Here is a 17,579-nt window from a genome sequence, read left to right as displayed (position 1 = left end):
ATTTACCAGCAGCGCCCCCGCCCACGTTCATTTCAAGTCTTGTCGGACCAGCTGTCATCTGTCAAATTCTGTGGTCAAAGTTAAGGTTAAAGTTAGCCTCAACTATAACCATTTGACCGTAACTTTAACCACGCCTCTGGTGCAACCCACCCTATGAGTTTTATTTAATAAAATTAAATAAAATTAATTACTTAATTGCACCGGTAGCACTAACAAAAACTTAGGTTTAAAAACGCTATCTTACACATAATTTCCAAACTACGTTGTACGCACTGTCATCTATGTTTGAATGTAGTAGTCTAGTACTACTTAATGCTACCAAATTAAAAAGTCCGTTATAGCATTACAATACAATGTTTTTTGATTGCTTAATTATTTAGAATACTAATAGTAGTAAAATTTCCAGTTTCATAGTACTAAAGCGCTTATTCCACTTATCCTAGCTAGGATCCTAGCTTTGTAAATGTTATTCCACTTGACTAAATTTTTTAGGATTAGGATAAGGGAGCATATCCATACTACGTGACCTACTTTTTAAGATTTTTGACCCCCCCCCTGGTGACCACGTGGTATATGTCCAACCCCCCCTTTCAATTGTTCACGTGGTATTGACAAGAATAATTATTAATCATTTTGCAATTTGAAAGAGTAGATACTAGATAGCAAATGAAAATAATTAGACTAGTAGTCGGTAGCTCAAGCCGAGGGTCGCGAGTTCGAATCCCGCCGACGCGACGGAACAAAAAGTTTTCAATGTTTCCGGGTCTGGATGTGTATTATATATGTGTATGATATAATAAAAATCTTAAATATATGTATAGTATAAAAGTGTCACGTAGTATAGGTATGCTCCCTAAGTGGAATAAGCGCTTTAGATTGTCGAACCTGGGCGGCGTCAAGAACAGGAGGCGCGCAGCGGGTCGGCGAGCGGCAGCGTGCGGCCCGGCGTCGGCAGCCGCGTGCCGCGCACCCGCCGCACGCGCCGCTGCTCCGCGCCCAGCGCCGAAGTCAACCGCACCTCCCCTACCACCTCCAACGGCACCACATCGGCACGCGCGCAGCCGCCCGCCGCCAGCCGCAGCCGCGCCCGCGGCGCCGCCCACGACAGGGCGCTAGCGCTCAGCTCGCCCCAGCCGCCCGCGACCCGCGCCTCGACTCGCTGAGCCGCCGCGGCGCGCACCGCCAGCCGCCCCCCGGGGCCCACCCGGAGAGCTCCGGCCCTCGCGGTGCGGCGCTGCAGCTGCAGCAGGCTGCCGCCCAGCAGCGGGCGCGCGCCGCGCTCGTCGGCCGCGAGGCGCAGCCAGCTCAGCGCGGTGGTGTTGGCACGCAGCCTCCGCGGCCGCAGCACCACGCCGTCCACGGTCGCCACCAGCTCCAACTCCGCCTCTCCCCCGCCCGCCGCCTCCACGTCTGCCTCGAGCAGCTCCAACTAAATATATATTTTTTTTACTAAGAGCACCAAACATATCGGTCAATCGATATAGGAAGGCTCAGCCCTCAATCATTGAATCAATTTTTTTCATTTTATTTTTTTAATATCGAAGACTTCCAGCTTATTTAAATTTGAATAGTAGCTGGATGAAGTTCCAGTTTCGATCCAATTACGAGTATTTACAAGTGATTTACAATGAAAGATTTTTTTATTAAGGTTCATAAAACTCGCCAGACACAATATAAACCCCAGTCAACTTAGACGAAAATACCCCTGTAACCTTGCATAAATTCGTACCAAGCTGAAAATCGTCAATATTGTTAAGAATGTGAATTCCCATGAGTGCAAATTTTTTTATTCAAGGTCAAAGGTCCAAAAAATTAGTTTTTCACGGTTTTTGGCGAAACGGTAATTTTTTTTATAAATAATACCTCAGATAAAATTTGTAGGCCATAAAATTTTCTACAAAAATGAATCAATACTTTTTTCATGCAAGTCACCGTTTTTTAAATACAACGACACGAAAAGTTGTATTTCTTACTAAGTATAAGTGCGCTTCGTAGACAATGCATGCCTATACCAGTGTCAGATCCTTTAATGTTATGAAATATAGTATTATTTATCTACGAATTGGCTCATTTTTTGTCCCTCTCTCTCGGTTTGAAATGGCAACCATTTTAATTTTAATATAATTTTAAATTGTCTAATACTTCTAGTAAAAAAACTAATAGTTAATATTATTATTCTGCGCTGAGGTCGAGAGGCCCCCGCTAGAGAAACAGCGAAATCAACGACGCGGCGGGCACTCACCGTCACGATATCACTCGCGGAGTCGTCGCGCGCCGCCGCCGTCACCGTCAGCTCGGCGCGACGCAGCGCCCCGACCCGCTCCAGCAGCGACGCCCGCAACCCCACACGCCAGCCGCCGACGACGCTCGCCTCGCGCTCCACCGCCGCCGAGCGGCCCGACAGCGCGCGCGCCGCCCAGCCGCCGTCCCGCGCCGGCAGCGCCACCAGCAGCGCGCGCAGGCCCGCGTCGCGCCGCGCCAGCGTCGCCAGCCGCCCCCACGCCAGCTGCCGCAGCTCGGGCGGCGCGTGCGCGGGCAGCGCGAGCAGCAGGGACAGCAGCGAGGCCGGCGCGCGCGCCCCCCGCGTCAGCAGCAGTTCCAGCGCGGCAGCGCGCTCCGCCAGCGCGCCCGGGCCCAGCACCGCGCGTTCTAGGCGGCGCAGGCGCGTGGCGTTGTAGAGGGCGGGCGGCGGACCGACCGTCAGCGCGCCGAGCGCCGCGCGCGCCGCCGCGCCGGAGCCGCCCGCGTGCCGCAGCAGCAGCTCCGTGTCGTCCGCGTGCCGCATGTTGCCGAGCGCGCGGAGACGCGACGCGGTGCACTCCTCCTCCTGCACCAAAACTTATAATGAAAGCACAATTCAGGTCCACAGATCACATGAATTCCCCAAATGTAACTAACTTTAAAGGTTAGGTAAATACTAAAAACCATCAATATGACAGACACTCATTATAACCGAATTTCTGAAAAGGTTGCTATCTTTAGGCATTTTTCTATGAGAAAATATTTTACAACAAAATCTTTAGTATTTTCCTTCCTTAATATTTGTATCTGGAACATGGTAATACTCTATTATAAATAATAATATATTCTATGGACGCTTCACACCACGTGAGTCTGGCCCCGTGCTAAGTACCTGAAGGACGTGTGTTACAGGTTTTATACTATATAATATATATTTAAGATTTTTATTATATTATGATACACATATTTAATACACATACATGAGTTCAATGACCCAGGGACTTTTGAAAACTTTTTGTCTTTCGGCGGGATTCGAACCCACGACGGCTCGCGGCGTGGCACCCCAGCTTGAGCTACCAACACAACAGCAATTTGCATTTTTTTTGTGAAAGTCTACGGAACTGTTAGTTATTATTTATTAAGCAGAAATTGTATTAAGTTTAAGATAATATAAAAAACTTTTTGCTTTCTAATTAAGTTTAAAATAAAAATAAAATAAATAAATAAAACATTTAAAAGTATACACCACGGACGTAAAAAAAATAGTAGTATTTTTTTTACGTCCGTGGTATACACATAGTTGAGGATTTTACAAAGACCTATCTATATATAAATACGTGAGAGAAAAACTTTGTTACCCTTTTTACGAAAAATGGTTAAAAAAAAAGGTAAAAACGTAGGTGCATGAAATTTTGCACAGTTATAGTTTCTATGGTGAAGGAGTGCATCGAGCTAATATTATTTTAAAATTATGCTTTTATCACATATATTTTTAACAAATAAAACTTTACACACACTACGATACTACTACTAGGAAAAATGACAGATTTTTGAGTGACAAGCCTATACATACGAATTATACTCTTTTATTTATGGTTGAAGTCTGTTGACAACAAGTTGACAAATTGAAAATGGATTATAGTTTTTTGTCCCGCGATTGCCACTATCGTGCAAATTATGAACATCACGATACTAATGTTCGATAAATGGTAGTCCGTCGCCGTAGTCCGTCGCCGAAGCTTTATTTGTAGCACCGCTTTGAGTTATAAAAACGTCCTCTTTTTGTATACTTGACCGACACATCGCGAATTTATTTAATAATTTTATTTAATAATTAAACTTCCAACTTAAAATTTTGCAATCGGACGCGGCATACCGACGGCGGCCGGTCCGTCTCGGATGGCAGGGTCGCCATGTAAGGTTGTGCCCACGGAGGCAGATATTAAACAATCTTTAAAACCAATCCATTTAAATCTACTTTATTACTGAACCATAAACACTAATACGATGCACATTATATACTTTGGTATACTACAATATATGTATACTTAAGACTTACACACTACAAGTAGTTTCTTATGTCAATGGGATTATGTGAAAAGTGCCTACCTATTGCCATTAAGAGGATACAACAGGGGCTAGAGAAATGATAAAAAAGGACGTGTAATATCTATAGCTGTCTCCCTTACCTCAAGCTTATACCGCAGAACGCGATAGAGACAACTGCAGAAAATCAACGATTCGTTGTCCCCTGATTCCTTCTCCAAAACTTAACCGATTTAAGTACTTTTTTCATTAAAGATTAAAAAAAGGCTTGAGCTGTGTTCCTATGTTTTGCTTTTTTTGTATAATCTAGCCAAATCTGTTTTCTGGACGTTTGAACACAGTGGAAAATCTGGCCATTTTTTTGGGTTTTTGAACGTTCATATCTTATTTAATAATTAAATTATGAAAAAAAAGAAAACATAGGGACATTGTATTAGTGGCCGTAGATATTCAGGAAAAAAATTATAACTCTACTAGAATTATCCAGGGAGGAAACAGGGGACAACGTTTGTATGGAAAAAAGGGCGGTGTGGAATCCTCTTAACCCCCCATGTGCGTGTCGGGCCACGAGCAATATAGGGTTCCGTCATAGATATAAGAAACAAACGGTCTTGCTCTTGCATCACTACCCAAACGGTTACGGCAGATATGAGATATATTTTTTTCAATATATTTATTCATAAAAAAATCTAGGTACATATTATTGTTACATTTTAAATCTCACCAAACTAATTGTTTGACGGCGAGATGCGCTCATCAATAAAGTTATATAATATGCTAAAATACTTAATAAACTATACGTAAACAAAATTATCTTCTAATCTTTAAGTTACAAAACAAGAAAATAAGAAAAATATAAAAATTTAAAAATAGTATGAAAATTGTCAGCATCTGCAGACCATGATGAAAGAACTAGCTGCTAAACAACCTAGGCTGGTGGCTCTAGGCCACACTGCTGCTTCAGTCAATTTCATATGTAAGGTAAAATTTCAAAAGAGTATGTATTTATGTTTGTGTTCGCATAATATCACCATAACTACAAGTCCGATTTAAGTGATTATTTTTTGTTGTGCTAGATATTATTCAACTTAGAGAGTACTGCAAGTTTCATAAAAATCAATACAGTAGTTTATGAAATAGGCAATTTTAATTCTTAATTACGTAAAATTTTTAAGTCGGTTTTATTTTAGTAGTACGTATATAGATATGAAATCGACGGTAACGATTAACAAATGGATGCCTTCCCACCTGGCAGAGGTCCAGGGCCCGCAGCAGGCGCGCGCGCACCGCGGCCGCGGCGGCGGGCGGCAGCCGCGCGCCCCCCGCGCCCGCCGCCAGCAGCGCGCTCGCCGACACAGCCGCCCCCGCCTCGCCCCCCGCCTCCTCGCCCGCCCGCAGCGCCGCCAGCACCGCGCCCTCCTGCACAGCGCACACGTTACACGACTACATTCGGCCTCGATATCAGTCCCATCGGCGAGGGTGCGACTCACTTCGGGTCGTCCGGCGAGCGCGAGCCCCTCGTAGTAGCGCAGCGCGCGGCGGGCGGCGCCAGGGCCGTGCAGACGCGCGCGCACCGCCTCCCCCGCCGCCGCCGACCCCGCCGCGCCCAGCATGCCGCAAACCTCCGCCCTGCCGAACACGAGATTCTCTTAAGGTGTTACCGCACTGAGCGACACAAGTGGCAGCGGAGCGACGCTTAGAGTTCCATACAACTGACGTTTAGTGTCGGGTTACGCCGCTGCCGTGCATTGTCGCTTTAGTCTCGCTCGGGTCGTAATAACCCCTTCTCTCGTTAGGTACTCACAGTCTCCCGGCGGCGGCGGCGCGGTCGAGCAGCGCGGTGAGGGCGGGCGGCGGGGCGGCGCGCAGGGCGGGCAGCAGGCGCAGCGCCGCCGCCACCGCCCGCCCGACCCCCGCCCCGCCCGCGGTCAGCTCGTCGGCCTCCGCCAGCAGCTTTTCCAACACCTCCACACTCTGAAAGCCCGCCGAACCGATAAGGGTCAATTTATACTAGCGCAGAGTCGAAGCGCATTGAAGCGAATTCCCAAAAACTGAACAAAGAATAATATTCTACCTTAATTTTAGAGTGTAACGCATACATTACTTCTGCGAGACCAATCAGCGTTGGTTGGGCGCATTCGCGCGAGTCCGCGAGGATGCGCCCGATGCGCGCGCGCCTTTTATATTCTCAGATGTACCTAATGTGTGCGTTAACGCTTTGGAGTTCAATTTGTTATGTTCAGATTTGTTAATTCGCTTCGATGCGCTTCGACTCTGTCTTAGTATAAATTGACCCTAACTGTCAGTGTTTCCCTTTCACAAACAAAAATTTTATAATATGATTTCGCTATTTAATCCTAGCCCAGGAAAATATCCTTGCAGCTACTAAGGAACCCTACTAAAAACAATCGACAGTAAGTTTTTTACTATACTGCTATTACTGATAACTGACCGGCGATTCGTCGTTGTCTACGTCCGCTAAGGGTACGGCGAGCGGCAAGGGCCGGAGCGCGGCGGGCACGGCGCGGGGGATGACGCGGGGGGCGGGGTCTGGGGCGCGCCGCAGCCGCAGCCAGGTGCGGGCCTTCAGCGCGGCGTGCAGCTCGTGCACCTCCTCCGCGTACACCTCCTGCGGGCCGCGCGCGCCCCGCGAGTACCGCGCCAGGCGCCGCGCCGCCGCACCCCCCACATACGCCTCTTCGCTCGAACACCGCCGCTAAATAACACAAAGGGTAAGACAAATTGAAAGTTGTTGTCACTTATAGCTATAGTAACTAGATAAAACCTTTGTAGTTTGTGAAGTACATTTTTATTTTTTAACTTTATTTGGATTATTGTAAATAACAATATTAAAAATTATTTGCCCTTCCGTATTGAAAGAAATATTATTTCTAGCGTGACTAAAGCTTTTTTTTTAACAACAACAATTTGTACACTAATAGTGTACCGTTTCTTACATCAATGAGTGAGAGACGTCACTTTCTCAAAACCAAAATTACTTTAAATGTTTAAATTGTGTCACTATTGGGAAAATAAAATAAAAAATAAAATCTTAGATAAAAACTAAACCAAACTATACAGGGTAACAGCTGTTGTTCCGAAGCACAATAGGGATATTATGTGTACAGTGTACACACCTTAACTTTCCTGATGACCAGCTCCGACATGACCTCGTACTGCACCTCACAGGTACCTGAGAAGTCTGTCTCATTGCCCACGTCCGGGGTGTAACTAAACTGAAATAAAAACATAATTCATCTATATCTATATATATAAAAATCAATTGCTGTTCGTTAGTCTCGCTAAAACTCGAGAACGGCTGAACGGATTTATCTTATCTTGGTCTTGAATTATTCGTGGAGGTCTAGGGAAGGTTTAAAAGGTGAGAAAAATTCGAATAATTGCCGGGAAAATCCTCAAAACAGCATTTTTCTATTTCCCATACAAACGTTTTCTAAATAAAATGGAGAGTCAATTTGTAATTTATTACCGCTGCATAAAGTTCAAATTCGCGTGCGCGTTGGAGGACCTAATATCGCGTTCTGAAACTCAACAAAAGTGAAAGTGAATCGCGAACGCGACAAAATTGCATAGTCTCAAAATACATAGTACATAAATAAACACAATTTTAGCTAACTTCAGTTGTTACTCTGTCCGATTATTTTTTTATTTTAGCTAACTTAAGTTGTTACTCTGTCCGATTATTTTTTTAATAAGACTATATAGAAATCGAAAGATAAATCTATAAATATAAAAATCAATTGCTGTTCGTTAGTCTCGCTAAAACTCGAGAACGGCTGAACGGATTTATCTTATCTTGGCCAATTTTGATGAAATTTTTTGTGTGTGTTCGTGGAGATTCGAGAATGGTTTAGATTTACAGTTTGGTCTACTGGAAAATGTTTTTTCAATTAATTTCTTATTTATAAGGAGTTGTTGATTTTGGAATGTTTTACATTAGATCCGGCGGACGGCGTTATCATCGCATTCAATATTATTCTATTTCAATTTTAGTTTGTCCTGACAGATGGCGCTACGATTAATTTGAAAAAAATTTTGTTATTCAATTCATGTGCTGATTAAAATATTAAATAAATAACACATAGGCTACAATTTTAACCGACTTTCAAAATGGGGGAGGTGTTATGTTCGTTTTCTTATATTCAACGATTACTCCGCCGTTGGTAAACCGATTTTCAAAATTTTTCTTTTGGTATATAGGGTATCATCCCAATTTGGTATTATATTCAGAAAAGTGATGATCTGATGAAGGATCCATAAGTAATCGAGGGAACTCCTCAAAACTTATAGGGAAACATACGGTGACTTCGGTTTCGTGAGAAGTATTCTAAGCATATGCTACCAACAAGTAAGATTTTGCACCGAGATATACCTGGTATAGGTACTGTGGTTCGGAAGGTGCTGAGAGAATTCCTGATTCTTTATAGATACAAGTTTGGGAGTTTCGGCGTTGTTTTAAGAACAGAAAGCATATGCTACTATGCAAATTACATTCTTCATCATCATCATCATCATCATCACTACCATATCATAGTCTTTTAGATCGAGACTCGAGTTTGTCAAGCGATAATTAAAAAAAATCTATATCTACCTAATATTATAAACCTGAAGAGTATGTTTGCTTGAACGCGTCAATCTCAGAAACTACAGGTCCGATTTAAAAACTTATCTCAGTGTTAGATAGATCATTTATCGAGTAAGACTCATCATTTATCGAGAAGGTTATATTATATTATTACTCTAAGACTAATACGACAGAAGAAACTCAGGAAAATGTGGGAAAAACGGGGGAAATATTTTTTATGGGAAAATGTACCTACGGATTCTGTAAAATTTCTAATTTACGCGGGCGAAGCCGCGCGGGACATCTAGTTTATTTAATATAATATTTAACATAAACTAATATTTTTATCTATAAAAGAGGGCAATGATTTTGTTTGTAAGTAGATATATTATTATCATTTATTATCGTGTTATAATTAAATAATGTTTGTTCCACTGTAGCTTTTAGTAAAATTAATAATTAACTGATCTAATTTTCATAACTGTTTATATTTTCCATCTTTTACTAGAATAATCTTCTTCTTCTAATCTCTACAAAATTTCATCTATCTACATTCTACATGGTGCTATAAGATAATTCCCATGCTATTATATAATTTTAAATAATATTCATCAGCCTCATACCTGGAACAGACTTAGCAAGGATCTCTTGAAATTGACGAGGTCCTCAGGTTCAGCAGGGTCCACGTAGATCTCACTAAAGGTGCCATTGTTGTTGTATGCGTAGAACTCAGACTTCGGGTAGGAGTCCCACAGGGAGGGAAGCCGCATGTACTCTGCATTTACATGCGTCCCCCGGCCCAACAGGTAAGGATGGAGCACCTGAAATGTATAACAGCATTTTGGTTTAATGAATACTTTAATAAGATAAAACTATCACTGAGCTGTTTTCTCTTTATGCCTAGAGCAACTTTTCCGATGTATCAGACAAGGATAAAACATAGTTTAAAAATAATATCCTAAGTATGTAAGTATATAAGATCACATACACCGCGTACCTCGTTTTGGAAGGCCAAGCGTCACTTCCACCTCTGATATCGCTGCGGATAATATACCACCAGCAATGTAATGCAAATAGTAAGGTTTATTCAGCGTATTCGCAAGGATGGCTTTTTTGCAGCGATCCGCGCTCGTCGGGGTCTTACCACCGTGGACATAGGTCTTCCGGGTCCTTCACTTAACCTGCATGTGTGTGACCATCTTACTCCCAATAAAAAAACTTTTACTGAAGCGAGCCAGACAGCTAAAGAAGGACCTTAACTATTCTTACTTATGGGTTCGCGATTGTAAGATTATGATGCGAAAAAACGTTAAATCAAAGGCAATTTACATCTCCAAAGATGCTGATTTAGATAAACTGAAATGACTGTTGCAGCAAGAAAATATTACATTTTTTTGCTTTTCTAGTATTAGTAATACTATTCAACACGATATTATTTTTAGTTATTATTATTTTTGTTTTTACATTGCGCTTGTTATCTATACTTAATATTATAATTCTGCAGAGTTTGTTTGTTTGTTTGTTTGAACGCGCTAATCTCAGGAACTACTGGTCCGATTTGAAAAATTATTTTACTGTTGGATAGCCCATTGATTGAGGAAGGCTATAGGCTACATTTTATCACGCTAAGACTAATAGGAGCGAAGAAATAGAGGAAAATGTCGAAAAAACGGGGGAAATTGTATGAAAGGGTTTATTTGATCGCGCTAATCTCAGGAACTACTCGTCCGATTTGAAAAATTCTTTCAGTGTTAGATAGCCCATTGATTGAGGAAGGCTATAAGCTATATTTTATAACGCTAAGACTAATAGTAGCGAATAAATAGAGGGAAATGTGGAAAAAACGGGGGAAATTATACGAAAGGGCTTATTTGAACACGCTAATCTCATGAACTACTGGTCTGATTTGAAAAATTCTTTCAGTGTTAGATAGCCCATTTATTGAGAAAGGCTATAGGCTATATTTTATCTCGCTAAGACTAATAGGAGCAAAGAAATAGAGGAAAATGTGGAAAAAACGGAGGAAAATTATTACTGGAGCAATTTTTATGTTATTTGGCAAACATGAAGAATAGACCACGTTAAGGAACAAAGACTATTTTATGCGAAAAAATGTACGGTTGCGTGAAATTCCTAAATTACGCAAGCAAAGCCGCGCGAAAAATCTGTATATAATAAAATCGTAGGAAAGTCAATTCTGTATATTGAATATTTTTGTACAATAAATAATACTTGGGATGTGATCTACTATGCTAACGCGGACGAAGTCGCGGGCAACAGCTAGTATACAATATTTTTAACTACATAAAATTGGCTTCCGTATTTCTCTGTAAAATACTACAACTTTTAATAGCAATTTGTTATTATCATAAGGGTTTCTTTTTTGTATTATCATTGTTCATTTTGGATAGTCTATTTAATATAGTAATTATTATTATCAAAAATGCTAAAACTGTTTAATGGCTATTACCAAAATGTAAGGGGCTTACGAACAAAATCTCAAACATTTCTGTCTATGGTTGCTCAGAGTGAATATGATTTTATTTGCATAACTGAAAGTTGGCTAACATCTGACTTTTATGATCGAGAATAATTTGATAGTAGTTTTGTAGTTTATCGATGTGATCGTTCCGATGCGAGCGGCGTTAATCGCGGCGGCGGTGTTATTATTGCTGTTAGATCCGCATTATGTCCTTTTAAACGTAATTGGCCTACACCATCTTCTGCTGCCTCGGAATGTGTTTGGGTACCCTTAATAACTAACCCCTAAATAACTCAAGCAAATCATCCTTAAACATTTGTTGCATTTATATTCCCCATGGTCCTGGCCATCGTGATGCCCTTGGCACATTTTTTGATAATACAAACCAATTAATAATAGATTATCCCACTGACATTCTTTTGGTCACGGGAGATTTTAATATTTCTGACGCAGAATGGAATTGTTCCGATAGAAATATTTCTCTCGTTGTAAATAACAACATAGTAGTACAACTTTTAAATGGCAAATTTTGAGAGGATAAATGATGAACTTTTAAATTATAATTGGAATTTATTCTTTAACAATCTGTCCATGGAGGAATGTGTTTTAAAATTTTATAATAAGTTGAACAATATTTTTAATAGATTTGTACCTAAACGTGTAATACGCTCTTCCTCTAAATCATGTCCTATTTGGTATACAATGCCCCTAAAAAAATTACTTAATGAAAAAAAGAAATACCATAAACGTTGGAAGATATATAATAATCCGTTAGATTTTGAAATCTTTAAAATATTAAGAAAACGTGCAAAATTAATGGAACTTCAAAACTATAAAAAATATATAGAACAATGTGAAGACATGATTAAATCTAACCCAAAACATCTATGGTCATATATAAAGTCGAACTACAATTTTGGTGAGCTACCACAAAAAATGCATTAAGTATAAAAATAAATATGTCAATAATGGAAGAGATATATATGTGACTTGTTTAATGAGCATTTCCATTCAGTTTTTGAACCGCCTACGATAAACGCTCAACCTTTGGATAATCTACAGCCGCCTAGTAATTCCTTATTCGACATTGGAACTATTGAGATCATCGAAAAACTAGTTAATAAATTTCTGAAATCCGTTGATCCAAAAAAAGGCGCTGGAACGGATGGTATCCATCCGATTCTCGTAAAAAATGTTCTTCAGGTTTAACAACTCCCTTAACAATTTTATATAAAAAATTTATATCTGAAGGTTGCGTCCCGTTAGCTTGGAAAAAGACATGGATAACTACAATACCCAAAGGGTCCATAAGCGACGATATAGAGAAATGTAGACCAATCTCAAAGACCTGTGTATTTATAAAAATTTTAGAAGATATTGTTGCTCAACAGTTATTTGCCGTTGCCCGTCCATTTATAACACCGCAACAACATGGTTTCTATAAAGGACGTGGCGTTGAGAGTAACCTTTTGTCTTTTACAGAAATCATTCGCAATGCATTTGACAGAAATTGTCAAGTCGACGCAGTGTACACCGACTTTGCGAAGGCCTTCGACAAAATTTCCCACTATACCCTATTATTAAAACTCTGGAATCTTGGTGTCCATGGTGATCTGTTTCGTTGGTTAAGTTCTTATGTACAAAATAGATGTCAAGTCGTAGTATTACAGGGGTTTACATCTAATTATAAACAAATAACATCTGGTGTCCCGCAAGGATCACACTTGGCACCCTTACTCTTTATACTATACATTAACGACTTAAGCAGCGCTTTTAAAAATAGCGATACCCTCCTACATGCCGATGATACTAAAATTTTTTGAATTATAAAAAATGTACATGATTGCGAACTTCTCCAAAATGATTTAACTACTTTCGAAAATGAATGTTCTAAAAATAATCTCTTTCTTAATTCTGACAAATGCAATATAATTACTTTTAGTCTAAAACACAAGCCAATTTTGTTTAATTATAAACTTAATGGAAAATTTTTAAAGAGAACTTCAGAGATTCGGGATCTTGGTGTCTTGATGGACTCAAAACTTACGTTTGTTTCACATATCAATAAAATTCTTACTAAAGCCTACAAACAAATGGGATTTATTCTACGTGTTTCTAAGCCATTTAAAAACTTATTTACTTATAAAATATTGTATTATAGTTATGTTCGCAGTCACTTAGAGTTTGCTAGTACGGTGTGGTCTCCACAATAAAAATTTCACTGTGAAATAATAGAAACACTGCAGAAAAAATTTGTAAAGTGTCTAGAATTTAGAATGGGTAATGTTTATAGTAATTACGAACTGTCAATTTCTAAATATAAAATACCTCATTTAGCCAAACGTCGCATAGTTGGTGACGTTGTATATTTGTATAAAATAATTAATAATATTGCAGACACACCTGAGCTACTTAAAAATATTGAGTTTCGTGTGCCCCGGAGACAAGAAAGAATTGTAAGAAAAAGAAACCTGTTTAGCGTCCCACAATCTAGGACTTGTAATAGTAGTAACCATAGACATAATATATACCTACTGTCGTAGTAGTAACTCATTCTTAAGACGTTCTTGCAATATGTATAATACCTATTTTGATGATCTAGATCTGTTTAATTGCTCTTTAAGAAAAATTAAACATGATGTGAAAGAAAAAATTGAAAGCCTAGTTTTGGATTAATATTGTGATGTGTTGTAAGTGGTAACTTAGTCTTTTTAAACACAATATGTACTCATTTTCTTTTATGGAACTATAGGTTTATGCTTAAAATGAATGTACTAGTCTATTAGATTATTTTGTATTAAAAAACTGTTTGTTCCTGAATAAATAAAAAAAAAAATTAAATGTGTGGTTTTTTTTTTAAATCAAATAAGGGGGCAAACGAGCAAACGGGTCACCTGATGGTAAGCAACTACCGTCGCCCATGGACACTCGCAACATCAGAAGAGCTGCAGGTGCGTTGCCGGCCTTTTAAGAGGGTATACGCTCTTTTCTTGAAGGTTTGCAGGTCGTATCGGTCCGGAAATACTGCTGGTGACAGTTCATTCCAGAGTTTTACAGTGCTTTAATTAAAATTAAAAGTGGTATTTCATTAATAATTATATTTTTATAAGTGTCAATAGATTTCTTCTTATTATTATTATTTAATTAAATTAAGTAAGCTATTGTAATTTGTACACCAAGATCTAAGTACTAGCAGTTAAGACTCACAGTAAACTGGATCAGCTGGTGTCCCCCGTCGTGGTCCCCCGGGGGCGGAGGGGACGGCGGCAGCGGCACGATATGCAGCGTGCTGTTGAGCTTGTAGCTGACCTCTTTGTCCCGCCGGCTTACGTCGTTCAGCAGGACGGTGGACTCCACCGTGAACGATATGGGGACGTCAAACCACTTCATGTCGTAGTCCAGCAGGTCGCACGATGTACGCGGCCAAAACGACCAAGTAACCGCCAGTAATACGACGGTCGATCTCCACATTTTGTAGCCGCTAGCGAAGGTTCAAGGAATTAAAAGTTCATTATAAAAATCACCGGCTGCGCGCGCGCAACTCCACACTGACAAATGATTCATAATAACAATTCAGTGTTGCCAAATGGTCTCTGCGACGTACCCCTAAACTAATTTGATTTACCCCCTAAATGAAATCCCCTAGAATACCCTCACCAAGCGGATGGTGGCATGCCGGGATTTTTTGAAGAGGCGGTCATGTTGAGAAATGATGGGGATATTACAAAAAATATTAAGTAATTATAATATAATATTGATTGACAGGTGTAAATTCAATTTGATTTTTGGTTACAGAAGACTTTGCTTATAGATTAGTTTCGACATAAATAATTTTAAGGGTTAATATTTTGTACTAGCGCGAAGCGCATCGAAGCGAATTATTAAAACTAAAATAACAAATTCAACCTTAACTCCAAAGCGTTAACGCACTTTATTACTTCTGATAATGAGAATATAAAATGGCGCACACATACGCGCGAATTCGCTCATAAATTGACCCTTAATCACAGGCTCAAAGCTGTCAGCTCCCAAAGTTAAAAAAACATCAGGAACGTGATATATGGGATAAAAACTGTATTTGGCGTTTTTTTTTAATTTCCCCTAAAAATCCCCTAAATATTCTTCCCCCTATGTTGTTGGTTTTCACCACGTTTTCAATAAAAAAATAAAAATTATCCATAAGTACTAATAATAGATCTAAAAATATGTCTGTCTGCCTGTCTGTCTGTTACCTCTTCACTCCTTACCGCCGTGGAGACTAAATTCACCACTAAGGGTGGGTTGCACCAACTTACTTTAACTATAACTTTAACCATAACAAAATGTCAAATGAACTTCAAATCCCCAGTAAAAGTACATAAGGGACACCTTAATTGACAATAACCTTAACCTTAACTATAAACCACCCTTAGTAACCAGTTTTAGTGGAAAGTCCACTTTGCTGGCAACCCTGATAGCTAACTGGATCGCGGGGAGGTGCGGGGTGCGGCGCGTGGCGGCCGGGTTGGCGGGAATATTCAGGTATTAAAATAATATTATGGTCTCACTGTTATTGAACTCATGAAACATTATATCGTTGTACCGTGTTCCACAAAGCTCAAAGCACAATATTATGTTGTTCAATTTATTCACTACAATGATACTTTTAACAGATTAGTATGAGGATTGAGGAATGTTAGTTAACACGTTGATGGACTGCTGTACTTTATTTAATACTGTTTTTATACATTGCCTATAAATTATAATAGACGTGGTGTCACAACACACAGGAAATATAATATATAGCACGACAGTTAAGCGTCCATATGAAAGGCGTCATCCGTCAGTCAGCTATCGTCAGCATAAGGGGTTTCCCTTGATCCGGGAGACAAAGCCGCATCAAAATAAATAAGTCCTATACTTAAGTATTTTTTGCTGCTGTTCATAAGAATCCCTACCTGCCATCTACAAATATGATTTTATTTTTATGGAAACCTTTAGCAACCCGTGATGCACCGCCGCTGCGCAGTACTGGGCTAAATGTATGAAAAGACGACGTCTAGAGGCGTAGTGTGCGGCGTGGGACGACCAAAAATTTTCAATGTGTGCGTGACCTTTAAGTGTGTGTGGTTCATTACATGGTGACAGTACAAAAGTCTAGATACCTCTGCGGTGACACTACAAAAAGCGGCACCTAATGCTTGTATGAGAAATCGATCGTCTTGAAGCGTACTCTCAGTGGCTTGACCTAAACTCATACGTCGACAGGCGTACTCTATTTCGCTTTTAAAATATTTACGCTTATGGGCGGTACTGTCCATCAACGCGTTAAATTATCTTTGTAGCCCGAGCCCACAGCAGATAAAAATGCTTCTTATCAATTTCCATGAACTCGTGTCAACCCACAGTTCACCCTTTTAGATTTCATCTTAATTTGGGAGCAACTTATAAAGAATATAATATGTTTTAATCTACGAATAATAAAAACGATTTATTATTCGTAGGTTTTAATAATTTTATTATTGACATAAAGTAGGTATAATAAATAAATACTTAATTCAAATACGGGTATTTTGGCTTTTGCAAGTATAGGGCGGCGAAGGGCGATGCGCTCGTAATCGTTGGGCCATCATTGTCGCGGCCCGTGGGCTACCGCCTACCACTTATTACTTACCATTTACCCTGGGGCGTGGGGTGCCCTGGAATCTGGACATCTGTCGGTGCGTCTGCAGTGCTGGCGCGGGCGGGCTCATGCGTCAGCGGCCGGACGCCGGCTTCAGAAATAGTAATTTATAGTCGCGGGACAGCCGCGTGTTGCCAGTTTCAGCAGTTCCGGCCACGTCATCACATCTTACACACCTTTTATGATGGAAATGAAAAACCGCGTATCTCCGAATTCGCGTAAAACCGAAACGAGGTAGCGTAAGTCGGGGTATTAAGAGGATACAACAGCGGCTAGAGAAATGAAAAAAAAGTACGTGTAATATCTATAGCTGTCTCCCTTACCTCAAGCCTATACCGCAGAACGCGATAGAGACAACTGCAGAAAATCCAGAAAATCAACGATTCGTTGTCCCCTGATTCCTTCTCCAAAACTTAACCGATTTAAGTACTTTTTTCATTAAAGATTAAAAAAAGGCTTGAGCTGTGTTCCTATGTTTTGCTTTTTTTGTATAATCTATCCAAATCTGTTTTCTGGACGTTTGAACATAGTGGAAAATCTGGCCATTTTTTTGGGTTTTTGAA

General features: G+C 40.2%; 1 protein-coding gene across 1 annotated transcript; it reads right to left on the bottom strand.

Annotated features, from left to right (window-relative positions):
* Positions 1 to 895: 895 nt before the first annotated feature.
* Positions 896 to 14,887, bottom strand: LOC121738363. The gene is made up of 9 exons (XM_042130353.1): positions 14,562 to 14,887; positions 9,496 to 9,693; positions 7,425 to 7,523; positions 6,740 to 7,003; positions 6,092 to 6,261; positions 5,778 to 5,916; positions 5,536 to 5,706; positions 2,243 to 2,827; positions 896 to 1,429 (listed from the first exon to the last, which is right to left on the bottom strand). Exons 1-9 carry the CDS (start codon positions 14,823 to 14,825, stop codon positions 896 to 898), a joined length of 2,424 nt encoding a protein of 807 aa, XP_041986287.1. The 5' UTR covers positions 14,826 to 14,887.
* Positions 14,888 to 17,579: the final 2,692 nt, after the last annotated feature.

Source organism: Aricia agestis, chromosome Z (assembly GCF_905147365.1).
Source record: "Aricia agestis chromosome Z, ilAriAges1.1, whole genome shotgun sequence".
Lineage (NCBI taxonomy): Eukaryota > Metazoa > Arthropoda > Insecta > Lepidoptera > Lycaenidae > Aricia > Aricia agestis.
This window is presented reverse-complemented; position numbering and strand designations above follow the sequence as displayed.

Coding starts and splice junctions, on each gene's coding strand:
- LOC121738363 (XM_042130353.1), bottom strand. CDS start 14,825: ATGTGGAGATCGACCGTCGTATTACTGGCGGTTACTTGGTCGTTTTGG. Junction 7,004..7,424: donor TGGTCATCAGGAAAGTTAAG/GTGTGTACACTG, acceptor TGTGTTATTTAG/CGGCGGTGTTCGAGCGAAGA. Junction 5,707..5,777: donor CGCTCGCCGGACGACCCGAA/GTGAGTCGCACC, acceptor TGCGCTGTGCAG/GAGGGCGCGGTGCTGGCGGC.